Here is a 27324-nt window from a genome sequence, read left to right as displayed (position 1 = left end):
TTGAAAGTTAAGACTTTCAAACCTAAGAGTTTCAAATGTTGATTTATATTTTACATAGATTGTGGCGATTGTATAGATAATTTATACTTCATATTAGCTGCTTGGTTTTCTGACAGTTGAAAGCAGGCAGGCAGGCAGGCAGGCAGGCAGGCAGGCAGGCAGGCAGGCAGGCAGGCAGGCAGGCAGGCAGGCAGGCAGGCAGGCAGGCAGGCAGGCAGGCAGGCAGGCAGGCAGGCAGGCAGGCAGGCAGGCAGGCAGGCAGGCAGGCAGGCAGGCAGGCAGGCAGGCAGGCAGGCAGATGATCTGACAAGTGTGGATTGAAAAACAGGGCTTTCTATACAGGGCATGATGAGTAGTAAATGCAGTGCAGCTGGTAAGTTAACGAGGGTGGAGCAGAGACAGGTGGAGGTAATTGAAAACAATTAGTGGTGTTACCAGGCAGGGAGAGGGCTCATGACAGTGTCGTGCTTTTGGGTTAAGTTCTGTAGGTTTCAGCAAACCTTACAGTACAATCTGGCCAACATGGACCCAGCCGACTCAGCACCATCCCAGAAAGCGCCGTCGACACCTGAGCACTATTCTGGCATTCCTGCTTCGTGTCGGGCATTCCTCGTGCAGTGTTCTCTGGTTTTTGAGCTCCAACCCTCCGTCTTCCCCACAGAGAGATCCTGGGTGGCATATATTGTCTCCACTCACAAGCAGGGCTAAGGACTGGGGAACTGCCGAGTGGAAGAAAAGATCTCCAGCCTGCTTCTCCGTCAAACTCTTCACTGAGGAGCTGCGGAAGGTTTTCGATCATGTGACTCCTGGAAGAGAGGTCGCTCGAGGGCTGCTCGACCTGAAGCAGGGAGTGAGAGCGGTATCTGATTACTCCATCGAGTTCCGCAGCTGAGAGCAGCTGGAACTCTGCCTCACTTCTCGATGCCTTCTACCACGGTCTGTCAGATCACATCAAGGATGAATTAGCGGCTCGGGATTGTCCGACTGATTTGGATGAGCTGGTGGCTCTCTCATCCGTATCGATGGACGTATGCGGGAACAAAGAGGATTCGGTCTGCTGTTCCTCAAGCCCCGTTTCATCAATCTTTCCACTCACTGGGGCATGCTACTGAGCAGGTTACCGACACTCTCTCTGGCTCTCCAGAGCCAATGCAGCTTGGACGGACTCAGTTGTCCACGGCAGAACGACAGTGCCGCCTGCGGTAGAACAGCTGTTTGTACTGCGGTCAGGATGCTTATTTTGTTTCCTCCTGTCCTGTAAAAGACAGGGCTCACCAGTCATCCAGAGGGCGCTGGTGAGCCGACTTACTAACTTGGAAATGCCCTCTCGACCGTTGATGCAGGCCCAGCTATATTGCTCAGGCGTAAGACGCACAGTTTCTGTCCTCATTGACTCTGGTGCTGATGCTAGTCTTTTGGACATGACTCTTGCCTCTCAGCTGATCTTAGCAGATCTAATATAACTTTGTGGTCCTGGTAAGGGGTGGGGGCACAACTCAACACTAATATGAACAATATATCTGCCTCCTTCTGCATGACCCTTTAAAATAAGTTTAAACAATGATTTATTAACTGATATTAACGTTTAAACTTTTTTAAGAACTCTTAAATGTATATATTTTAGAGTGTATATATGTTTATATAAAGTACATTTATATTTTAAGTACTTATTTTATATTTCTGCATCAGTACCACGACACTTTATTTATTTATATTTATGACCACTTACTCACTTTTACAGTAAGCCAGGACAAACTAAATTTCATTTGAATTGTATAATCTCGAAATGACAAAGTTTTTTGATTGATGGATGGATTGATCGAGACACTAAAGTAAATTTCATGACATCCAAACGTCATGTTCAAAATGCAAACTGGTGACATGTCTGGTGTAAGTGTGTTCACTGTCATGCGTGTTAAACAAATGCATTATTCTCTGGAAATTCGGGCTAGGTGTTTTTCATTAATGATTTATTTAGCTAGTACTGTGGCCTATTACAGGAATTTAATCCAAAAATTGCTCATTTACTCCTAGACCTGAACTAACCTCCATCACACTGTTGGCTCCAGAATCACTTGTTTGCTGCTGCTGCTTCCCTGTGGCAGAGCTGCCACCTTTCCTTAGGACTCTTCTTATATCCATCTGATCAATGAACATTGGCAGATTATGATAGTTAGAATAGCTATTCAGCCTTTCCTGCTTACAATTGTTTTCCATAGTAAACAAAGGTTAGCTGTTCTGTTGCTAGCCAGTTACTATTGACTACTGACAGTACACCAGCAAATACAGAATACCTAATATTACTACACTTTTCCCTTTCCTAGAGTTATTAAAAGTTGAGCTAACCCATTAATAACTTTCACACAGTGCATCTTCCAAAATGTCAACCTCTCGTCTCCCGCATGACTCGTCAGAAGTTACAGATATCTATCATGTCAAAGCTGTGCTACACCCGTACAGTCTATGTACATATACTGGGTGTACATAGGGTACCCTGGGGACACCCTTTTCCCCAGGGTCCTAGCGCCCTTCATTTAGGTGTCAGGGTCTTAGTGCCTGGTAGATTACATTGTAAAGTATGAAAGGGAGTTTTGGGGCGATTTGGAAACATTTTAGGTGGGCTGAAGCTAGGCCTAAAATAGGCCTGGCCACTGACTCAGATTATATGCGACTGCTTGTGACGGCGGCGGACAGGAGGAGAAGAGGAATGGCAGGACCGGCCTGGCAGGGTGGAAGAACGTGGGCAGGCTTGAGTTGCACGGGGGTTATCAAGCAGACAAACAGGCATACAAGGATAATCCTCCTGAGCACGATGAAAAGACAGTTAGTACAATCCAGGAATAAAGCACCAAGAACAATTTCCTACCCAGAGAGGCCTGAAACGTGTCTCTGTCACAGTAACCGAAGTAACGATCGGGCACTGAATGTGTGAAATACTGCAAGGCTGAAGAACTAATGAGAGACAGGAGAGTGAGTGGCAGGACAGGATCAACACATACGCACAAACAAAGGGAGACCGACAGGGGACACAGCAGGAGAGGAAAACACAGAGAAACACGGGGGAACAATACTGGCAGCCCATTTCAAACACAAAGACTTAAAAAGGCACTCAGAGTAAATAACAAACACCAAAATGTATTTTCCCTCATTGTATTTACAGCCAGTCTTTCCCAGAGTAAGCCAAGTTAACACAGACCAACTCATCTCCACGTCTTTACAATGACAATGATGACTTCAGGTCCAACACGGTGCCAAATTAGACTGAAGTAATGTCTTAGACGGGTTCTGATTGAGCCTGGTCCATATGTAGAGGCGACAGCAACGAGGAAAAACTCACTGTAACAGGAAGGAACCTCCAGAGGAACCTGGCTCTCTGTGAGAAACCCCTCCTGCTGCTTCAGGCCGCGAGACGAGCAGCTAGTCCATCCTGAAACTCCACCTATACCACCTACAGAAAGACAACAGGAAGGGAAACAACACGCTTACCTGTGAAGTTCCCGTGGACAGGAAACAAACAGAAGAGGATTAAAACATAGAAACTGTCACCACGAGATTATTGATCTGATAGATAAATGGAAATGATGATGCCGCGATCTGTCTGAGTTTACACAGAAACCAACTTGCGCGAAATGTACTCGTGTCCAACAGTAAATCGAGGCGAACTCCGTTTCACACTGCTCTGCAGCTCAGTTAAGCAGAAACATTTAAACAGCATCTAAAAGTGCGTATCAGTAACATGGTCGGTAACAAGCTCCTGCATTAGTGCTGATGAGGATTTGATTTGTCAAGCTTAAAAAAAGCCACAAAAATGTAATATTATATCTGATGTGTGCCACGTGCGTGAAACCGGGCTTAAACACATAATAAAAAGTTATATTTACAGCGCCAATTTATTTCAGTGAGGTAATGAGGGTATTGTGCTGTTTTCTCAATTTACCATCATACATCTCCAGAATATGGAATATGGACTATGGAAAGTATGGTCACTCCTAACTGACTCAGGAAAGCTCTGGAGCGCTTAAGTAATGTGGGAGATGAGACAGTCATAAAACTAATAACGTTTATACATAATACTTTATTTTTAAAGCAAAATTATGTCATTCTTGTGATTTGAATTCACTTCACACCAAAATGTCTATGATTTCTATGGGTTGATTTCCGATTGGGCCTACAGGGCACAGGCCTGAAGGCCTAAAGTCATTGGGCACTTGAGCCAGAGCCTCTGTGAAGTGATTGTTAATGAACACATCACTCAGGTCTTCAGAAATAAAACACATCATAGCTGCATTGAATGTGGTATTTATGTTGCACTTAAAAAGAAGCAACATCGTGCATCACTCTTTATTGTTCTTTTCAAAACTTTCGACACAGTTGACCACCTATGTGTCTTTATCATACAGAAAAGTACCGAACAATACTCTTTAAGCTTTCTGTCCCCAATGCCCATACAAACATTGTAAAAAAGTTTTTTGTGAATTCTGCACCTTTGGCGTGAAATATGTTTCAATAAGACTTTAAACTGAATTAAGTTATCTTGTTGAATGCTTTTAAATCCAAAATGAAAGACTTATAGGCAGATTTCTTAATATGTCAATGTTTTAAATTGTACCTGGTACGAAATTGAAACTAAAAGTGTCTTCTGAAATGGGAGTTCCCTATGCTAGATTTTTGGTTCCTCTAATGTTGTCTCTGTTTGTGTTTTCTGTGTGTAATGATGTGTCTTTGTTTATGCTGCTGCCTGATGTTTGCATATACAGATTTCAGCATGTTTAGCGTTATCAGGGGGTTAACTGCTTTCAATCAAGAAATACAAATAAAAAGGGGCGTCCCGGTAGCTCAACCGGTAGCACAGGCGTCCCATATACAAAGGCTGAGTCCTTTGCTGTATGTCGTTCCCCTTCCCTCTCTCCCCCTTTCACAATCTGCACTTCACTATCATAAAGGCATGAAAAGCCCAAAAAGTATAACTTTAAAAAAGAAAGAAAAAAAGTATCCGAACCAGGCCCTTTCCTGATCAGGTGTCAGGAGCCACGAGGCCCACCACGATCTTCGATCCACGTGATCAAATGGACTCAGAGGATTAACCTGTGGCTGACAGGAGTGACATCACAGAGCATAAACCCCGCCGTACTGCTGACATCCCATGTGACGTCACCCCTCAGATAGACACCTCTAAAATGAATTCAAATCAAATCAAATAATGAAATAATGAGAACATGCTCAATTTGATCAATAATGATCAGATATTTCTGACAGCAGCGGGTGGAGTTAAATAACGCCGATCACAGCAACTCCTCACATAAGCCAAAGACAATTTACTGAGCCAAAGACTTCATGAGAAAACTGTTCTTCATGCAGGACAGTGAAGCCATGTCAAATATAATATGTAGTGAATATAACAGTGTGTAAACGTTAAATCAATCAGTTTCTCCTTGAATGAACGGATGTGCTGTGGTGAATGAAGCAGAACAAGTTGAGAGGTTAAGTTACATTTTACCTGTGACCTGTGTGTTGGACATATTTTTAAAACACAAAGCTTTCTATCTTAATCACCTGAAGGTCGGGTACTTGTTTACAGTCTTCGAACGTCACTTGTTCATGACGATGTCAGTGGAAGTTTAGTGACCCATTGACCCTCTTTTTGGAGCTTCGTCAAAGCACCCAACTTGTTCACCACATGGAGGATGAGTCCAAGATACGGATCCTGAAAATGCATGTTTAAAAAAAAGAAAAAGAAAATCTCACACTGAAAGAGCAGCAAAACTCAGCTAAAGCTACTTAACGTTTGTTTATGCTATTTTTATGACATAATATACTATGACATTATACACAATATACATATATATAATACATACTTACAATACTATGGCATTTTTCAAGACATTTGTATGACATCTTTTAAGGGTTACTTTTCAATGACTTTTTCATGACCTTTTTTTTACATACTATAGTTAGATTTTTATATACTACATACATAGTATACTATGAGTAAATAGGGGAAATGATGAGACAGACAGTGTTTACTGTTGTTGGACAGGTCACTCTCTGCAGAATGACGAGAAGCTGGCAGTGTATGGGTAAAGTCATTCCCTGAGTTACAAACGCTCCACTATCGCCCCCTACTGGCCGGACTGGATCCACCACTGATCCACTTCAAGTGAATAAATCAAGTATAGTGTCGAAGTATGTCATTAAAAAGTCATACAAATGTCATAAAAAGTCAGTGTATAGTTTTTCATAAAAAGTCATAGTATAGTATGTCATAAAAGTCATAAAAAGTCAAAGTGTAGTATGTCACGAATATCATAAAGACATTCATAGTATAGTAAGTCATAAAAGTCATAACAAGTAATATTATAGTATATCATAATAATCCTAAAAAAGTAAATGTAAAGTATGTCATTAAAATACTTCAAAAGTCAAGTCATTTAAGTCATAAAAAGTCACAAAAAGTCATGGCATAGTATGTCATGAAAATAATAATAAAAAGAATTAATATAGCAATCATTAAACAGTCATAGAATAGTATGTCATAAAAGTCATAGTACAGTATTCCCTATGAATCATAAAAAAGCCATAGTATAGTACATTATAATAATAAAAATGTGTTTAATCAATAAATTAAAGGACTATACATTATACGAACAGTTTTGGATAACAGTTTTGGTAAGAATCAGTCCATATTTTAGCCCAGTACAGTACCTTAAAGGTATTAAAAGTTTTATTTTGAAGGATATTTTGGTGTAAAGTGTTCAGAAAAATAAGAAAATAAGAAGAAAACAAAGGAAAACAATCCTAATAACATATAGATTGTTTTAAGTTGGCTGTAACACAATCACTTTGACGTAAACTTGTGGATAGTTTACTGTGTGACTGTTGATAGACGATTAATGAGCTGTTATTGTGTTATTGCTGAGTGTCTACTGCACAATAAAAAGAGTTATTGGTGAAATATGGCAGTTGGGGGCATGTGCCACTTTTTACACAGCTGACAAACAAAAGGCTCTTTTTTAATAATAAGGCTGCCATTCTGTCAGATATCATGCAAACATCTCAACTCAATCAACAATTATGTTCGACAGTCAGTATTGGAAGAAGTATTCAGATCCTTTACTTGAGTTAAAGCAGCAACTCTCCACTACGAGTGAAAGTTCAATGTTCAAAACCTTACTGAAGTAAACCATTTTGCGTAATAATTATGGTGAGAGCCACAATTAACGGTACCAAATGTCATTCTGGCTAATAGTTTTAAGATGTCTGAATATACCATTGCAGCTCTTACAGTCGGGCCCGTTACTTCAGGACCTAAAAGCAGACATTTTCAAACAGAGCGCTGACAAATCTCTCCAAAGTGTTGTACTGCCCTCTGCCTACTACATGCGGAGATTGCCTCCAACCCTCCAATAACCCTGAATGGAGAGACACGCATAGAAAAAATTAATAAATGTTCAGTATATGTTCATCCATCAAACTACCATAATTCTTGAGTGGGAATAAGGTTTCCTTTTCACGCTTGCTTTATCAAAAGATTAAAGTCCTTTGAGTGACTGCATCCCCTTGTGCTTTATTATAAGAGGAGTGTGCAAATTGTGCAGTAAAGTGAAGAATTGTGTGCTGCCTAAATAACTATAATCTACCAGGTTTGTCAATTTACCATACCCCCATCTGAGTCAGATTCTTTTAATAAATGTGGCAAGGAAAATCACACCATTTTCCTGCTCCCAAACGTCCCAGCAAGGAGCTGCTTGCCTTTGGTAGTTATAATGACCTCATCTGAGAGTCAGTCCACTGTAACAATTGCCGTATAATCTGTCTCCCTAAAATGGCTCTACAGACCCTGACCCATAGGGCCCCACTGCATCCTCTTATAATCATGTCACTAAATGATGCAAGAATGATTATGTAAACAGACACCTGGATTTGAAATCAAGCAATTAATCTACCAGCAAACAGCAAGATATGGTGCACAATGACTAATGGATGAAAAGAAGGGTTTAAGTCTTAAACTGCGGCAAAGTTTGTTGTATATAATAATATATAATATATACACGTATGTTAATGAATATCAACATAAATAGAAATGTCAACTTATAAAACTCACAATCATTCTTCTCTGAATTCGGTCTCGTCTACAATCATTTTCTAGCCTTCAGCTGCACCCGTCTTTAACAATGTGACTCAACATAAACGGATGGTTAGAGTTGCTTTCATCAAAATCTCTTATTGACTCTCTAGCAAATGCAGTTAGAGAAGCGTGTGATGCACAACGCTGACATACCTGGGCTAGCAGTTGAATTGGAGAGCAGCAGTGAACGTTGGTCTTTTTATATTAGCTTCCACTAAAGCTATGTATGGCTCTGGTTGGTTTTGTTGGTTTTGTTTGTTGTTTGATTTGTTGGGGGAGGTGATGACCCAGTGGTCTAGTGGTACAGCTTCCAAATACAACACCAGATGGTTGTGTGTTCAATACCAGAAGCTGCCACCATTGTGTCCCTGAGCAAGGCACTTAACCCAGAGTTGCTCCAGGGAGACTGTCCCTGTAGTTAGTTCACTGTAAATTGCTCTGGATAAGAGTGTCTGCTAAATGACCTGTAATGTTGTTCTAATAGAATTTAAATGGATAGCATTAGGTAAAAGCTTCTGACAAGGATAGATAAGAAGTGGCAGCCTTACCCAACCATGTGTTAGTATGAATTAAAAAATGTTATATTAATCTGACAAGTAATCCAAAGTAAAAAACAAACAAAGAAGTTTAGTGTAATTTTTACTCCACCTATTTCAGATGCATTAAAATCAGACAAACTACAAGCGGTTAATTTGACATTCCAAAGTCTGCCGTGTTACATCAGAGTACATCAAAGCCAAACATGGTCCAACACAACAGTACGTTTTCTGTACGTCTCATCTTGGTGCTTAGCAAGTCTTCCAGCGAGGCTGAATGGCATTTTCCAGGACTGCAGTGAGGGACCGGATAAGTATTCCCATCACAAGGCATTCAGCTCTCATAGAAAATGAGACACACAGCACCTGTGAATAAACAAGCAGCAATGTATTACAATCAGAAAATAAATGTAGGCTACACAATATATTCACATATTGCATCTGAAAGCTTACAAGAAGCCTTTTCCGCAGCCCAGAGGTCCAAAGAACAGTTCTGTTGGGAGGCAAACTGTTCTGCACACTCCACTTAGACTAGGGCAAGACCACGGGAAGGACGCAGCTTCATTCTCCACAACTGCTATGATGGCAAACATTGTAACAATGTGTCAAATCATTTTTTTGTAAAATAACTAGACTTCTAAAACAAAAATGTGCAGATTCGAGCTACAAAAACGTGTCGAGATATTTTATAAAGACTTACCATTAAGCAGTAAAACAACCAAGAGCGCCAAAACAACGACACGATGATAAGACATTCTTGCGTCTGGTACTGTTGCTCCAAAATGAGGATAAGGCCCGGAGTCAGTTTGTATTTTGGTCAGAGGGGAGGAGTGAAGATAATTCGAAGCAGCACACTTGTCACTGGGTTTTATATTATAGAATTATAAGAATCCTTAGGAGAACATGCTTTTCCTAATCCCATTTAAGAAACTTACAGCACTGTGCCAAACTCATGACCAAGTGTTGTCATGAGACAAGAGACAAACATTCCCAAGAAGCTGCTTGTTTTCAAGCTGATTTAAAACCCATGCACATCCTTAACCCTCATTGCTCTCTGAGTCTGAAGACATGGGCACAGAGGTCAGCTTTCACGTTAAACATCAGCATTTGCTCATAAATTGTCACTGATGCATCTATTTCTGTAGGAGAGCATTTTGTTGCATTAGCATTTAAATTCCAGGTTCAGCATCTTAAACCTTCCCAGAAATAAGCAAGACCATTTCTTTCAAAACAAATCGTTTAGACTTTAGTAATTGATTTGAATAGTTATTGTATTTATGTTGGCAAGCTGATCTCGAGCATTGGCACATTCTATGTAAAATTGAGTTACCAGTCACAAGCTTTTAAATCATTGCTTACGCACTATTACATGACATTACTGAATCTTATGCTTTGTTGTGTAGTCGATTGTTTTGTTAGTACCACGTGATGTTTTCATTGTTCCTTTGCCCACACATTACAACTGGAGTGGTGCTGGTGACCCAGGAAGCACTGTTGTCTGGGCAACTGGCAGGGACATCTGAGGCAAACTGGGCTCAAGTGACAGTGTGCCTAACAAATGAGGAGTGAAACTAACAGAGTTGTCATGTGGTGGTAGCATTCCTTCTTCAAAGAGACATTGATTTAATTCTCTATATCTATATATATATATGTTTGATATTTGTCTACCCTTGTGCATGCTGTTAGAACTAAAGCTAATAGTTTTATGATAGAGAAAGTCGACATGTCTTCTGGGAGTGTTGGATCCAAGGCTTGCCACAATATCAAGTTCAGTTGCACATTGTATGTGAAAGAAAATAAAAGACTTGGCAAGACATGGCTGTCTTGTTAAATTATACACAAAATACATTTGTCAACACCAAAGTTCAGCTGTAAATACGATCGGTTGGTGAATAAAAACACATTTGATGAGATAAAGACATAAATGGCTGTACATATTATTGCTGTGATTAGCCCTGAGGTCATGGTTTCATCAGTGTTGTGGTGTTCTCAAGGGAAATCATTACTGTTTTCCTCTCATCAATGGTCTCTATTCCCAAAGTGCTGTCCAAAGAGGTCTCACATGACCTGTGGCAAAACAGTGTTGTCATAACTGTTTCCAAAAGGAATGGAAACACAAAGTGGACTAATGACATCTAATGAGTCTGTTTATCCATTTATGGCTTGCATCATCGGTGCTGAAAACATACTTTTGAAGGCCTTTGTACCATTTAAATAAGGAATGCATTGTTTACTGATTCCACTGATTAGCAGAGGTCACACAGAAAAGTTTAAAATTTAAGGAAAATTGCAACATTTAGAACAAATGACAGTAAAACTACAACAAATAAAGACATTTTGAACATGGGGTACTATATAATATTCAAGAATGCAAAGTGCTGTTACACATTAACAAACAGAATGGCTGGGCGATATGGAGAAAATCAAATATCACAATATTTTTGATCCATACCCCGATATCGATGTTGTGAAGATATCGTATTACAAAATGAGATTTGATAAATGATCATAAGTAATGTGGATATAATGACCTTTACCCACTAAAGGCCAATAATAGAACAGTTAGAACAATAGAACTCCCTCCTCGCTGGACTGCCTGCATGTGCCATCCGACCTCTACAGCTCATCCAGAATGCAGCAGCCCGTCTGGTCTTCAATCTACTCAAGTTCTCCCACACTACACCGCTCCCTTCACTGGCTACCAGTGGCGGCTTGAATTTGCTTCAAGACTCTGGTGCTGGCCCACCGTGCTGTGAATGGATCAGCCCCTTCCTACATCCAGGCCATGGTCGAACCATACACCCCAGCGCGTTCACTTCGCTCTGCGTCGGCCAATCAGCTCGCCACTCCCTCACTGCGAGTAGGGACCCAGATTTCCCTCAAACAAAACCCGCCTGTTTGCTATCCTGGCTCCAAAATGGTGGAACGACCTCCCCATTGATGTCAGGACAGCAGACAGTCTTCACACCTTCCATCGCAGACTGAAAACTCAACTGTTTCGACTGCACCTCGGCGAATGAAGAAAACTAAATAACTGTTTTTTGTATGTTGCACTTATATTGGTTTGGCTTATTTATAGCTAATAGTTGAATTTGTATTCTATTGTTTCTGTATGTGGCACTTATGTTGCACTTCAAACAGTGTTCACTTATACGATTGTACCTATTTGAAGCAGATATGTAATTATTATTAAGTAATACATTAAAATCAAATGAACCTTAATGTTTGGTGTTTATGCAAGTAGAATTGTGGTAAAATTGTGTAATTTTCTTTTCAGAATTGAATTGAAACATGGACAACATGACAGCCTTAACGTTTACAATGACTGCATACACTGCCATGGAAAACTACAAACACGGGCTATTTGCTGTTTTCCTCCTTATCTATTTCATTATTCTCATTTTGAATTCCCTGCTTATTACTCTCATACACCAAAACAAAGAGTTGCATCAACCTATGAATATGTTCACATGCATGTTATCCATCAATGAACTATATGGCAGTACTGCATTGTTACCTGCGATCATGGCTGTGCTCATGTCTGAGACTCATGAAATAATTGTGAAATGGTGTATGGCTCAAGTTTATTTCCTCCACACATATGCAACTGCTGAGTTTTGTATTTTAGCCGTGATGGGATACGACAGATATGCTGCCATCTGTTTCCCCCTACATTACCACAGCATCATGTCTAATTCAAAGATAAGCAAGCTTGTTGCATTAGCAAGTCTGTACCCACTCATTGTGTTTGGATGTTTTTACTCACTAACCCTGCAGCTGAGCTTCTGTGGAAAAGTCATGCCAAAACTATACTGCGTGAACATGGAGCTGGTCAAAAATGCATGTTCAAATAGTAACACATCTTACATAAGTTCGGTGGGACTTGTACTACTTCCGGCTTTTAATTATGCCTCAGGTACTGATGATTGTTTTCTCTTATGTACAAATTTCAAGAGAATGTAGGAAATTAGCAAGAGAGTCCCAGATAAATGCTCTTAAAACATGTATTCCACATTTATTATCTTTGCTAAATTACACCATTGGCTGCCTTTTTGAAATCATCCAAAGTAGATTTAAGATGAGTCATGTTTCTGTTGAGGCACGGATCTTCCTGTCTTTATACTTTATCTTCATTCCACCAATTGCAAACCCAGTGCTGTATGGACTCGGTACTCAAATAGTAAGAGTTCATATACTAAAACTGTTTATTAGGTACAAGATTATGTCAACAAATTTAATAAAGGCAATGATTGTAGCTTAAATACGGACTAAACTATTTCAAATTGTAGTGGCAGTTATAATTATTAGTGTTTCACACACAATTCTGCAGGACAAAACCCTTAGATTGTAAACAACAACATTTCTTAGTAAAGCTCCTGATGAAGTATTTACTCTCACTATCTGGGTTCCCTCAACCTTTATTGTCCTTTTTTCTTGCCATTACTATATTTATTGTTAATGTGGTGAAGATAAAACACAATTAAATATAGATCTTGTCATTTAAAGCTTTGGTTCAAATTTGGAAGTGGGAAACAGAAAGGCATATTTTTAAGCATACTGTTGTTGAATTGGATGATATGTATTGCTTTTGTGTTAACTCATATTTATGATACTAAATAATTAAATATATAATAAGTATGAACGATGTACAGTATGCAATATCTTTCTGTGCAGGATTGTATTTTAGTCTTAATTGATCCTCCCTGCACTTTTCACTTTGAGAAAGTTTAAAAGTATCTTGTTGAAAGACTTTTAGAACTTAGATCATTTTTTTAATATTACCAGGCAGAAAGTTGAAAATTACAGAGAGAACTTTCAGACCTAAAACAGAAATTCATCCCTTGTCCTCTTCATTTCACATAATTGCTTGTTATTTGTTGCGCTGCATTTGTGCGTAGTGTGTAATTGTGCACTGTACCTGAAATAAAAGAATATATATATCATTTTGGGGGTACTTTTTATCAACAAAATTAACACATGTACAGTATATTTGTTTCAAGAGGAAATACATGATCAAAACTGTATTTTGTTTAAGCAGCCAGTTGTTCATCACTATTGTGGAAGTTTATTTAGGATGACATGTAACGTGTGATCTTGCTCTACCTCACTACTGTTTTCATCTCTTAAATCACTCTTTAGTGACAAAATTGTAAAACGTTTTCAGCACAAAGCAAGTACTATGTACCTAACATATATGATAATAATGTGTAATATTCAATAACGTGTGATATTCAATATGCTCAATCTGGTTTATGCCAGCACAGCACGTTGTACGCAGTGCAGGTTTGAAGGCCATAGTAAAAGTGCTAAGCATATAGGAGGAAAAAGAAGGCCCCAAGTTAACCCATAAAGGACATATTTATGAGACCCTTAGCATATAGCGAAGGAGATAAGGGAGTGACATGCGCCTGTAGAGAGGGCATACGACTCGCATGACAACCCAGTAAGCATCCCTCACACAGGCTAGATAAGCCTTATGTATGGAGATGTCATGAAGACACAGGGGTTAGATCAAAGGGAATGGAAAGAAGACAATTTATTGTAGAATGCTGACACGGGAGAATATGACGATGGGAAATGAGTGACCTTTTGGCCTCAGTGTTGTCATAGAAGTGTGGGCAAAGGTGTATAAGAGGAGAACACAGCCGGCTGTAACTACGGGTGATTTCTTATTTTCATATAAGAATAAACTCTAGTCTATTGTATCTAACTTTGTTCTTCTCCAGTGAACTTCTTTTGAATCTGTTATAACTTTAAGACTACCAGAACTTCAATCGCTTATAAGATTTAAAGTGTTCGAGGAAGAGGTCCAGACTTCACTTCTGGCCCGAAGAAAATACTTTTTCCTCAACAGTACAACTTAATGCCAAACCCAATGCTAGTTAAACAAAGGCTGCTTAGCTAAACTCATTGTGAAGGCCAGATTTAAATATCCAACCCAATTAATTTTCTCCTCATTGAGTCTGACCTATGAGTTTGACCTTTTGACCTCACAGCAGCAAACAGATAGATGGTGACACAGCTTTTGTTTCACACACATTTTACCATTGTTGGCTATACTAAATACTACAATGGGGTATTTCTTGAGACCATGTTTGTTTGTTGATGCTTTTGTTTTGGTTAATAGCAAAAATATTTATTTCTAATTTTCCTGCTTTTTATTTTATTTGCAGAGTATCTATACTGTCTTTATGTTACCCCTTGTTTCCAAAAGAAGCCATTGTGTGTTCCCCTTTTGAACAATTGTCAATACTTTATTTTAAATTCTTTGAACATTTACAATTTTAATCACTCCTTGTGAATTAGTCAGGGAACCCGGGAAGCAGCTTAATGAATGAACATGCTCATTAGCGGTCAATATTTTTTATATTCCCCTTGGAAGCAATTAGGAAGTGTTATCGTAATGAGAGTGAGTCAATACCTGACCTGTGGACAATACCTGGAGATCAGATGACCTTGATGTAACTGTGACAAAACCAATTCAATAAATATAATAATTAAAGCTGACACTTATTTCAGCTCAGAATGTGCAACATAGCACTGTGTGTTCTGGGTTCCTTAGATGCTTTATGATCAATGTTTATCAGCATGGAAAATGTATCTGAAGTGACATCTATTTATCTATCTGATTACTATGGAATGGAGAGCTTGAAGCCGGTTTACTTCACCTTGTTCTTGATTACTTACATAACCATTGTTGGTGAAAACCTAGTTTTAATCTGGGTGGTATTTTGTGAAAAATCTCTGCATGCGCCAATGTATTTTTTGCTGTGTAACTTGGCTGTGAATGGTCTGTATGGAAGCACTGCATTACTGCCAGCAGTACTGAACAACTTGCTGTCCAATTCGTATGAGATATCTCTGTCGTTTTGTCAGACACAGATCTATGCTGTACACACGTATGCCACCATTGAATTCACAATTCTTGCAGCCATGAGTTATGACAGGTATTTAGCTATTTGCTATCCACTGCTTTATCATACAATCATGTCACAGAGAATTGTTAAACTCATTGTTTTTTCATGGCTTTACCCCATGCTGGCAATTATCGTTTTTTTTAATTTTCACTGTTCAGCTGCGGTTTTGTGAGAGAACCCTAGACCAGGTGTACTGTATGAATTACAAACTGGTGAAACTGGCCTGTTCAGATACATCTATTGCTAATATAGTTGGCCTAATATCTGTAGGTGTATATGCAGTTCCTCAGATTATCATGATTTTTTATTCATATGCACACATCCTGAGGCTATGTGTATCATCATTCAGCAAATCCAAGCTCAAAGCCCTCCGGACTTGCACCCCCCACATTCTCGCAGTAGTTAACTACACTATCGGGTGCTTTTTAGAAATGGCACAAAGTCGATTCAACATGAGTCACCTGCCTTACGAAATGAAATTGTTTTTGTCTGTGTACTTTTTGATATTCCCACCCCTTCTTAATCCGACAATCTACGGTTTGAGTATTGGCGTCATAAGGATACGACTGTTCAGGCTTTTCAGCAGAAAAAGCAAACAAATAACAAATAATGTAGCCAAGAGGGCTGTTGCTGTGGTGCATTCAAAGTGTGTTGTGCATGGTGATGTGAGGACTGATGCCTCTCGAGACGCATGACATGCAGAATCTCCTGTCTTTCCGTGTTGTTTAATCACATTTGCTATTTCATTTACTAAAACAAAACGATCAGGCTCAGGCTTTGTGCACATATAGTACTGTTTCAGTCCATTTGTCTGTGCCTACCTGGTCACTGGATTATATTATAGGAATACTGTGAAGACATACTGTATGTTTCAGCGATCACTACTACTTTTATTTGGTTTGCTGAAATAAATGTATCACTGTAACTTTGAAACACATCTTTGCCCGATCTAATCTAATCCTCTAATATGACTATCCACTGTTTGTTACTGATGCATTTGTTTTGGTAATGACAATCTAACATTTTATGTTTTTTAAGATAGATCGATAGACCAATTATACATTTGTACATTGTTTTGGTAAAGTATTCCTTGACTTTTGATGTTTACAGTGTTTAATTTGTTTTAATAAATAGCCTACTCAGTTCTGTCAGCTCTGAGTGCCACAATGACCTGATCAAATGTATAACATTTTAGTGAAAGTAGTCTTTAAGTGTATGTAATTTAATAGAGTGTGCAGATTATATTGCTCTATATATAATCTTTTATATCATTTGTTATAATTAATAAAGCACACGATTTCCAGTCACTGTTTGAGATTTTCTAATCATCATTGCATTCTTCTTTTTTTCCTTCTCTATTGAAAATATTAATAAGCACGATTTCCAAAATAAGTATTTGATTAGGGTTTTTTGATATGAACCACGATGCATGTGGTTCATATAAAAAAACCCTCATCAAATGTTTCTTTTTGAAACATTCAAAAAGTACTTTGGGGGAAAAATACATTTACTTACTTTTCAATGACTACATGCATGATGTAATAGGTTGCTTAAAGTTGAAATGATAATCTTCTTCCCCACAAACAATGAAAAACAAATATGTATGTGCTCAATCATGTGTGCTTATAAATACAATAACATTATATTACTGAATATTATTTGTGGGACCTCTACTAAAGTAGCATCCAAATCTTATTATTATTCTTTTCATTCATTCCTTCATTATTTATCTGGGACAACTGGATCAAGAATCTATCTCAAAACATAAAAACTTAACATAAAAACTTAACATAAAAACGTGGCATAAAAGTTATTTACATCCCCTCACACTGAATGTATGATGTGGAGAAACATGTATAGGTTACTTGATCATATAGCCTGTATTACTGCAGGAAGTTCCTTTAGGCTACAACAATGGCAAAAAATACAAAACCATTGTTGGACATTTTAATCTGTAAAGTGAGTGTGAGGCTGAGGCCGCCTACATGTTCCTCATATGACAGTGTCAAGTGGGTTGAGAATCAGCAAGGCCTTTTCATCTCCCCAACTTTCCTTATTCATCCATCCATCCATCCATCCATCCATCGTCTACCGCTTATCCGGGATCGGGTCGCGGGGGCAGCAGCTCCAGCAAGGAACCCCAATCTTCCCTTCTCCGGGCCACATCCTCCAGCTCCGACTGGGGGATCCTGAGGCGTTCCAAGGCCAGTGAGGAGATATAGTCTCTCCACCGAGTCCTGGGTCTTCCCCGGGGTCTCCTCCCAGCTGGACGTGCCTGGAACACCTCCCTAGGGAGGCGCCCAGGTGGCATCCTTACTAGATGCCCAAACCACCTCAACTGGCTCCTTTCAACGTAAAGGAGCAGCGGCTCTACTCAGAGTCTCTCACGGACGGCTGAGCTTCTCACCCTATCTCTAAGGGAGAGGCCAGCCACCCGTCTGAGAAAACCCATTTCGGCCGCTTGTACCCGTGATCTCGTTCTTTCGGTCATGACCCAGCCTTCATGACCATAGGTGAGGGTAGGAACGAAGATCGACCGGTATATTGAGAGCTTTGCCTTCTGGCTCAGCTCTCTTTTCGTCACAACACTGCGGTAAAGTGACTGTAATACCGCCTCCGCTGCTCCGATTCTCCGGCCAATCTCTCGCTCCATTGTCCCCTCACTCGCGAACAAGACCCCGAGGTACTTGAACTCCTTCACTTGGGGTAATGGCTCATTCCCTACCCGGAGTAGGCAATCCACCGGTTTCCTGCTGGGAGCCATGGCCTCAGATTTGGAGGTGCTGATCCTCATCCCAACCGCTGCACACTCGGCTGCGAACCGATCCAGTGACTGTTGAAGGTCACAGACCGATGATGCCATAAGGACCACATCATCTGCAAAGAGCAGTGATGAGATCCTCAGGTCACCGAACTGCAACCCCTCTCCTCCACGATTACGCCTCGATATCCTATCCATGAAAATCACGAACAGGATTGGTGATAAAGCGCAGCCCTGGCGGAGGCCAACATTCACGGGAAACGAGTCCGACTTACTGCCGAGTATCCGGACACAACTCTCGCTTTGAGCATACAGGGATTGGATGGCCCTCAAAAGTGACCCCCTCACTCCATACTCCCGCAGCACCTCCCACAGTATCACCCGGGGGACCCGGTCATACGCCTTCTCCAGATCCACAAAACACATGTAGACCGGATGGGCGTACTCCCAGGCCCCCTCCAGGATCCTTGCAAGAGTAAAGAGTTGGTCTGTTGTTCCAGGACCAGGACGGAATCCGCATTGTTCCTCTTCAATCAGAGGTTCGACTACCGGCCGAACCCTCCTTTCCAGTACCTTGGAGTAGACTTTACCAGGGATATCCCTGTAGTTGGCACACACTCTCTGGTCCCCCTTTTTAAATAGGGGGAACCACCACCCCGGTCTGCCAACCCCTAGGCACTGTCCCAGACTTCCACGCAATGTTGACGAGGCGTGTCAACCAAGACAGCCCCTCAACACCCAAAGCCTTCAGCATTTCTGGACAGATCTCATCAACCCCTGCGGCTTTGCCACTGTGGAGTTGTTTGACTACCTCAGTGACTTCCATCAGGGAAATTGACGATGATCCCCCATCAGCTTCCAGCTCTGCCTCAACCATAGAGGGCGTGTTAGTCGGATTCAGGAGTTCCTCAAAGTGCTCCTTCCACCGGCCGATAACCTTCTCAGTTGAAGTCAGCAGGGTCCCACCCTTGCTGTACACAGCTTGGATGGTTCCTCGCTTCCCCCTCCTGAGGTGCCGGATGGTTTTCCAGAAGCACCTTGGTGCCGACCGAAAGTCCTTCTCCATAGCTTCTCCGAACTTCTCCCACACCCGCTGCTTTGCCTCTGACACGGCAGAAGCTGCTGCCCTTCTAGTCCTTCGATACCCTGCAACTGTTTCCGGAGTCCACCCGGATAACATAACCCGGAAGGACTCCTTCTTCAGTCGGACGGCTTCCCTGACCACCAGGGTCCACCACGGTGTTCGAGGGTTACCGCCCCTTGAGGCACCTAAGACCTTGAGACCACAACTCATCACCACAGCTTCAGCAATAGAGGTTTTGAACATCGCCCATTCAGGTTCAATGCCTCCAACCTCCACAGGGATGGCTGAAAAGCTCCGCCGGAGGTGTGAGTTAAAGATCCCCAGGACAGGGGCTTCCTCCAGACGTTCCAAGTTCACCTGCACTACCCGTTTGGGTTTACCAGGTCTGTCCAGAGTCTTCCCCCACCCCTTGATCCAACTCACCACTAGATGGTGATCAGTCGACAGCTCCGCCCCTCTCTTCACCCGAGTGTCCAAAACATGCGGCCTCAGATCAGATGATACGATTACGAAATCAATCATTGACCTTTGGCCTAGGATGCTCTGGTACCACGTGCACTTATAAGCATCCTTATGTTCGAACATGGTGTTTGTTATGGCCATTCCATGACTAGCACAGAAGTCCAACAACAAACGACCGTTCGGGTTTAGATCAGGGAGGCCCTTCCTCTCAATCACGCCTCTCCAGGTGTCTCCATCGTTTCCCACGTGTGCGTTGAAGTCTCCCAGCAAGACTACGGAGTCCCCTACTGGAGCCCCCTGCAGGGCTCCATTCAGGGTCTCCAAGAAGGCCGAATACTCAGAACTGTGGTTTGGGGCATAGGCACAAACAACAGTCAGAGTTTTCCCCCCCATAACCCGAAGGCGTAGGGAGGCGACCCTCTCGTCTACCGGGATAAACTCCAACGTAGCGGCGCTCAGCCGGGGGCTATTGAGTATCCCCACCCCGGCCCGACGCCTCACACCTTGGGCAACTCCGGAGAAGAATAGAGTCCAACCTCTATCCAGGAGTACGGTTCCAGAGCCAAGACTGTGCGTGGAGGTAAGCCCCACCAGATCCAACTGGTAGCGATTCACCTCCCGCACTAGTTCCGGCTCCTTCCCCCACAGAGAGGTGACGTTCCACTGTCCCCAGAGCCAGCCTCTGCTGCCCGGGGGCCCCGGGCTTCCTCCGGGAAGGGTCTCTCCTTTCCTTTCCCTTTCTTTCATGAAGTCGTTATTCCTTATTCAAACCATGGAAACTCCCCAACTTTCTGTGTTCAAACCAAGGAGTGAAGTAGGTGACACAGAGACTGAATGTTATAAAGGTGATTCTTAAATGCTCAAATTAATAGAAGTGATTAAGAATATTATAAGTACAATTAAATCTAATAGTGAACTTCTTTTGAGTCTGTTATAACTTTAAGACTCCCAGAACTTCAATCGCTTATAAGATTTAAAGTGTTCGAGGAAGAGGTCCAGACTTCACTTCTGGCCCGAAGAAAATACTTTTTCCTCAACAGTACAACTTAATGCTAAACCCAATGCTAGTTAAACAAAGGCTGCTTAGCTAAGCTCATTGTGAAGGCCAGATTTAAATGTCCAACCCAATTCATTTTCTCCTCATTGAGTCTGACCTATGAGTTTGACCTTTTGACCTCACCGCAGCAAACAGATAGATGGTGACACAGCTTTTGTTTCACACACATTTTACCATTGTTGGCTATACTAAACACTACAATGGGGTATTTCTTGAGACCATGTTTGTTTGTTGATGCTTTTGTTTTAGTTAATAGCAAAAATATTTATTTCTAATTTTCCTGCTTTTTATTTTATTTGCAGAGTATCTATACTGTCTTTATGTTACCCCTTGTTTCCAAAAAAATCTAAGACGATATCTAGTCTCATATCACGCTAACGATATATTGCTCATCCCTACTACAGAGTCAGGAATGACTGTCTAGCAGTCGTTTGTGGCTTACAGTCACTAAAACACATTGTGATATGCTGTGTACTGCACAGTCTGACGTAGTAATTACTTTGCATGGTGCATTCAAGGGTATACCAGCTGTGCTACCTTTTAAACCGGTGATTCTCAAAGTGGGGTCTGTGAAAAGTTTACAGATTAATACATTTAAATTATCATGATATCATTTTTTATTCTTCAAAAGTCTTCATATTTAAACAAATAATATATTTTTTTTTAATTTATAGTTATTTACGTAGTACACTAACAGTAATCTAACAAATATATGTTAGATTATATTATTATTATATATTGTCACTTTGGACAAAAGTGTCAGTTAAATGAGCTGTAATGTAATGTAATCGTTCTGATACAGTTCTCTTGTATTGTTCTTTCACATCACTAAGACTATAGAAGTGTAAAAAATAGGCTAAGTCAAGTTATTCCAAGGTAGATACATGAGGGCCCACTGGTATGTTCTCCATCTTGTAAGAGGTATAATATATGATAAAATATGAGTATAAAAATATGAAATCTGCCTTCAATTATCCCAATAACCTCCAAAATGTTTAATTTAAATCCAGATTACAAGACACTTGTAGTTAATATGTGAACAAGGCAAGCAACTTCCAGAGGTTCAGAAACCTTGTTGATGCATTGAGGGATTTTTGCAGCCTTTTGCCGGACTTAATGTGAGACTTTTGTATTTTATGGAAAGTGGAAGTTTGACTTCAATTCAATGTGCAGCACTAAACATATTTCTGAATGTAATGTAGAATCTGGACAGGAGGTTTTGTAAGCCTATTTAATCATTCATATGTGCACCTTTGCAAAAGTGTATAAATCAACATCAGCCATTTCTTGTGTTTTCCTAACTTGTGAAGGAGTTCAAGAGAAGTCACAAACTTTGGTAACCGTGGTAACAACACATTGATGCAATGTTAAAAGACCACGCGAGCCTTCAGCGGCACATTGCGCAAGCTGCATGGAGAGGAGGGTAATGCAAGTAAATGTAGACTCAAGGTTTTCGAATTGTGTCTGTACTGTAATTAGTAACTTTGACAGATATGTAATTATTATTAAGTAATACATTAAAATCAAATGAACCTTAATGTTTGGTGTCTATGCAAGTAGAATTGTGGTAAAATTGTGTAATTTTCTTTTCAGAATTGAATTGAAACATGGACAACATGACAGCCTTAACGTTTACAATGACTGCATACACTGCCATGGAAAACTACAAACACGGGCTATTTGCTGTTTTCCTCCTTATCTATTTCATTATTCTCATTTTGAATTCCCTGCTTATTACTCTCATACACCAAAACAAAGAGTTGCATCAACCTATGAATATGTTCACATGCATGTTATCCATCAATGAACTATATGGCAGTACTGCATTGTTACCTGCGATCATGGCTGTGCTCATGTCTGAGACTCATGAAATAATTGTGAAATGGTGTATGGCTCAAGTTTATTTCCTCCACACATATGCAACTGCTGAGTTTTGTATTTTAGCCGTGATGGGATACGACAGATATGCTGCCATCTGTTTCCCCCTACATTACCACAGCATCATGTCTAATTCAAAGATAAGCAAGCTTGTTGCATTAGCAAGTCTGTACCCACTCATTGTGTTTGGATGTTTTTACTCACTAACCCTGCAGCTGAGCTTCTGTGGAAAAGTCATGCCAAAACTATACTGCGTGAACATGGAGCTGGTCAAAAATGCATGTTCAAATAGTAACACATCTTACATAAGTTCGGTGGGACTTGTACTACTTCCGGTTTTAATTATGCCTCAGGTACTGATGATTGTTTTCTCTTATGTACAAATTTCAAGAGAATGTAGGAAATTAGCAAGAGAGTCCCAGATAAATGCTCTTAAAACATGTATTCCACATTTATTATCTTTGCTAAATTACACCATTGGCTGCCTTTTTGAAATCATCCAAAGTAGATTTAAGATGAGTCATGTTTCTGTTGAGGCACGGATCTTCCTGTCTTTATACTTTATCTTCATTCCACCAATTGCAAACCCAGTGCTGTATGGACTCGGTACTCAAATAGTAAGAGTTCATATACTAAAACTGTTTATTAGGTACAAGATTATGTCAACAAATTTAGTAAAGGCAATGATTGTAGCTTAAATACGGACTAAACTATTTCAAATTGTAGTGGCAGTTATAATTATTAGTGTTTCACACACAATTCTGCAGGACAAAACCCTTAGATTGTAAACAACAACATTTCTTAGTAAAGCTCCTGATGAAGTATTTACTCTCACTATCTGGGTTCCCTCAACCTTTATTGTCCTTTTTTCTTGCCATTACTATATTTATTGTTAATGTGGTGAAGATAAAACACAATTAAATATAGATCTTGTCATTTAAAGCTTTGGTTCAAATTTGGAAGTGGGAAACAGAAAGGCATATTTTTAAGCATACTGTTGTTGAATTGGATGATATGTATTGCTTTTGTGTTAACTCATATTTATGATACTAAATAATTAAATATATAATAAGTATGAACGATGTACAGTATGCAATATCTTTCTGTGCAGGATTGTATTTTAGTCTTAATTGATCCTCCCTGCACTTTTCACTTTGAGAAAGTTTAAAAGTATCTTGTTGAAAGACTTTTAGACCTAATAATTTTTTAATATTACCAGGCAGAAAGTTGAAAATTACAGAGAGAACTTTCAGACCTAAAACAGAAATTCATCCCTTGTCCTCTTCATTTCACATAATTGCTTGTTATTTGTTGTGCTGCATTTGTGCGTAGTGTGTAATTGTGCACTGTACCTGAAATAAAAGAATATATATATCATTTTGGGGGTACTTTTTATCAACAAAATTAACACATGTACTGTATATTTGTTTCAAGAGGAAATACATGATCAAAACTGTATTTTGTTTAAGCAGCCAGTTGTTCATCACTATTGTGGAAGTTTATTTAGGATGACATGTAACGTGTGATCTTGCTCTACCTCACTACTGTTTTCATCTCTTAAATCACTCTTTAGTGACAAAATTGTAAAACGTTTTCAGCACAAAGCAAGTACTATGTACCTAACATATATGATAATAATGTGTAATATTCAATAACGTGTGATATTCAATATGCTCAATCTGGTTTATGCCAGCACAGCACGTTGTACGCAGTGCAGGTTTGAAGGCCATAGTAAAAGTGCTAAGCATATAGGAGGAAAAAGAAGGCCCCAAGTTAACCCATAAAGGACATATTTATGAGACCCTTAGCATATAGCGAAGGAGATAAGGGAGTGACATGCGCCTGTAGAGAGGGCATACGACTCGCATGACAACCCAGTAAGCATCCCTCACACAGGCTAGATAAGCCTTATGTATGGAGATGTCATGAAGACACAGGGGTTAGATCAAAGGGAATGGAAAGAAGACAATTTATTGTAGAATGCTGACACGGGAGAATATGACGATGGGAAATGAGTGACCTTTTGGCCTCAGTGTTGTCATAGAAGTGTGGGCAAAGGTGTATAAGAGGAGAACACAGCCGGCTGTAACTACGGGTGATTTCTTATTTTCATATAAGAATAAACTCTAGTCTATTGTATCTAACTTTGTTCTTCTCCAGTGAACTTCTTTTGAATCTGTTATAACTTTAAGACTACCAGAACTTCAATCGCTTATAAGATTTAAAGTGTTCGAGGAAGAGGTCCAGACTTCACTTCTGGCCCGAAGAAAATACTTTTTCCTCAACAGTACAACTTAATGCCAAACCCAATGCTAGTTAAACAAAGGCTGCTTAGCTAAACTCATTGTGAAGGCCAGATTTAAATATCCAACCCAATTAATTTTCTCCTCATTGAGTCTGACCTATGAGTTTGACCTTTTAACCTCACAGCAGCAAACAGATAGATGGTGACACAGCTTTTGTTTCACACACATTTTACCATTGTTGGCTATACTAAATACTACAATGGGGTATTTCTTGAGACCATGTTTGTTTGTTGATGCTTTTGTTTTGGTTAATAACAAAAATATTTATGTCTAATTTTCCTGCTTTGAATTTTATTTGCAGAGTATCTATACTGTCTTTATGTTACCCCTTGTTTCCAAAAGAAGCCATTGTGTGTTCCCCTTTTGAACAATTGTCAATACTTTATTTTAAATTCTTTGAACATTTACAATTTTAATCACTCCTTGTGAATTAGTCAGGGAACCCGGGAAGCAGCTTAATGAATAAACATGCTCATTAGCGGTCAATATGTTTTATATTCCCCTTGGAAGCAATTAGGAAGTGTTATCGTAATGAGAGTGAGTCAATACCTGACCTGTGGACAATACCTGGAGATCAGATGACCTTGATGTAACTGTGACAAAACCAATTCAATAAATATAATAATTAAAGCTGACACTTATTTCAGCTCAGAATGTGCAACATAGCACTGTGTGTTATGGGTTCCTTAGATGCTTTATGATCAATGTTTATCAGCATGGAAAATGTATCTGAAGTGACATCTATTTATCTATCTGATTACTATGGAATGGAGAGCTTGAAGCCGGTTTACTTCACCTTGTTCTTGATTACTTACATAACCATTGTTGGTGAAAACCTAGTTTTAATCTGGGTGGTATTTTGTGAAAAATCTCTGCATGCGCCAATGTATTTTTTGCTGTGTAACTTGGCTGTGAATGGTCTGTATGGAAGCACTGCATTACTGCCAGCAGTACTGAACAACTTGCTGTCCAATTCGTATGAGATATCTCTGTCGTTTTGTCAGACACAGATCTATGCTGTACACACGTATGCCATCATTGAATTCACAATTCTTGCAGCCATGAGTTATGACAGGTATTTAGCTATTTGCTATCCACTGCTTTATCATACAATCATGTCACAGAGAATTGTTAAACTCATTGTATTTACATGGCTTTACCCCATGCTGGCATTTATCGTTGTTTTAATTTTCACTGTTCAGCTGCGGTTTTGTGAGAGAACCCTAGACCAGGTGTACTGTATGAATTACAAACTGGTGAAACTGGCCTGTTCAGATACATCTATTGCTAATATAGTTGGCCTAATATCTGTAGGTGTATATACAGTTCCTCAGATTATCATGATTTTTTATTCATATGCACACATCCTGAGGCTATGTGTATCATCATTCAGCAAATCCAAGCTCAAAGCCCTCCGGACTTGCACCCCCCACATTCTCGCAGTAGTTAACTACACTATCGGGTGCTTTTTAGAAATAGCACAAAGTCGATTCAACATGAGTCACCTGCCTTACGAAATGAAATTGTTTTTGTCTCTGTACTATTTGATATTCCCACCCCTTCTTAATCCGACAATCTACGGTTTGAGTATTGGCGTCATAAGGGCACGACTGTTCAGGCTTTTCAGCAGAAAAAGCAAGCAAGTAACAAATAATGTAGCCAAGAGGGCTGTTGCTGTGGTGCATTCAAAGTGTGTCGTGCATGGTGATGTGAGGACTGATGCCTCTCGAGACGCATGACATGCAGAATCTCCTGCCTTTCCGTGTTGTTTAATCACATTTGCTATTTCATTTACTAAAACAAAACGATCAGGCTCAGGCTTTGTGCACATATAGTACTGTTTCAGTCCATTTGTCTGTGCCTACCTGGTCACTGGATTATATTATAGGAATGCTGTGAAGACATACTGTATGTTTCAGCGATCACTACTACTTTTATTTGGTTTGCTGAAACAAATGTATCACTGTAACTTTGAAACACATCTTTGCCCGATCTGTTCTAATCCTCTAATATGACTATCCACTGTTTGTTACTGATGCATTTGTTTTGGTAATGACAATCTAACATTTTATGTTTTTTAAGATAGATCGATAGACCAATTATACATTTGTACATTGTTTTGGTAAAGTATTCCTTGACTTTTGATGTATACAGTATTTAATCTTTTTTAATAAATAGCCTACTCAGTTCTGTCAGCT

At 39.9% G+C, this 27324-nt stretch overlaps 3 protein-coding genes across 3 annotated transcripts; all 3 read left to right on the top strand.

Annotated features, from left to right (window-relative positions):
* Positions 1 to 11952: 11952 nt before the first annotated feature.
* Positions 11953 to 12922, top strand: LOC115019183 (olfactory receptor 52D1-like). The gene is given in 2 exon segments (XM_029448611.1): positions 11953 to 12564; positions 12566 to 12922. Coding segments are annotated over 2 exon segments (969 nt in total).
* A 9627-nt stretch (positions 12923 to 22549) lies between these two features.
* Positions 22550 to 23518, top strand: LOC115019271 (olfactory receptor 52D1-like). Its single transcript, XM_029448751.1, has one exon. It carries the CDS (start codon positions 22550 to 22552, stop codon positions 23516 to 23518), a length of 969 nt encoding a protein of 322 aa, XP_029304611.1.
* A 2312-nt stretch (positions 23519 to 25830) lies between these two features.
* LOC115018759 (olfactory receptor 142-like) lies at positions 25831 to 26865 on the top strand. Its single transcript, XM_029447965.1, has one exon. The coding sequence runs from the start codon at positions 25831 to 25833 to the stop codon at positions 26863 to 26865; it is 1035 nt and encodes a 344-aa protein (XP_029303825.1).
* Positions 26866 to 27324: the final 459 nt, after the last annotated feature.

This window comes from Cottoperca gobio, chromosome 14 (assembly GCF_900634415.1).
Source record: "Cottoperca gobio chromosome 14, fCotGob3.1, whole genome shotgun sequence".
NCBI lineage: Eukaryota > Metazoa > Chordata > Actinopteri > Perciformes > Bovichtidae > Cottoperca > Cottoperca gobio.
Note: the sequence above shows the minus strand (reverse complement) of the source record. Positions and strands in the feature narration are given on the sequence as shown.

Bases quoted from the DNA above. Each gene is read 5' to 3' on its own strand.
- LOC115019271 (XM_029448751.1), top strand. From the start codon at position 22,550: ATGGACAACATGACAGCCTTAACGTTTACAATGACTGCATACACTGCC.
- LOC115018759 (XM_029447965.1), top strand. From the start codon at position 25,831: ATGTTTATCAGCATGGAAAATGTATCTGAAGTGACATCTATTTATCTA.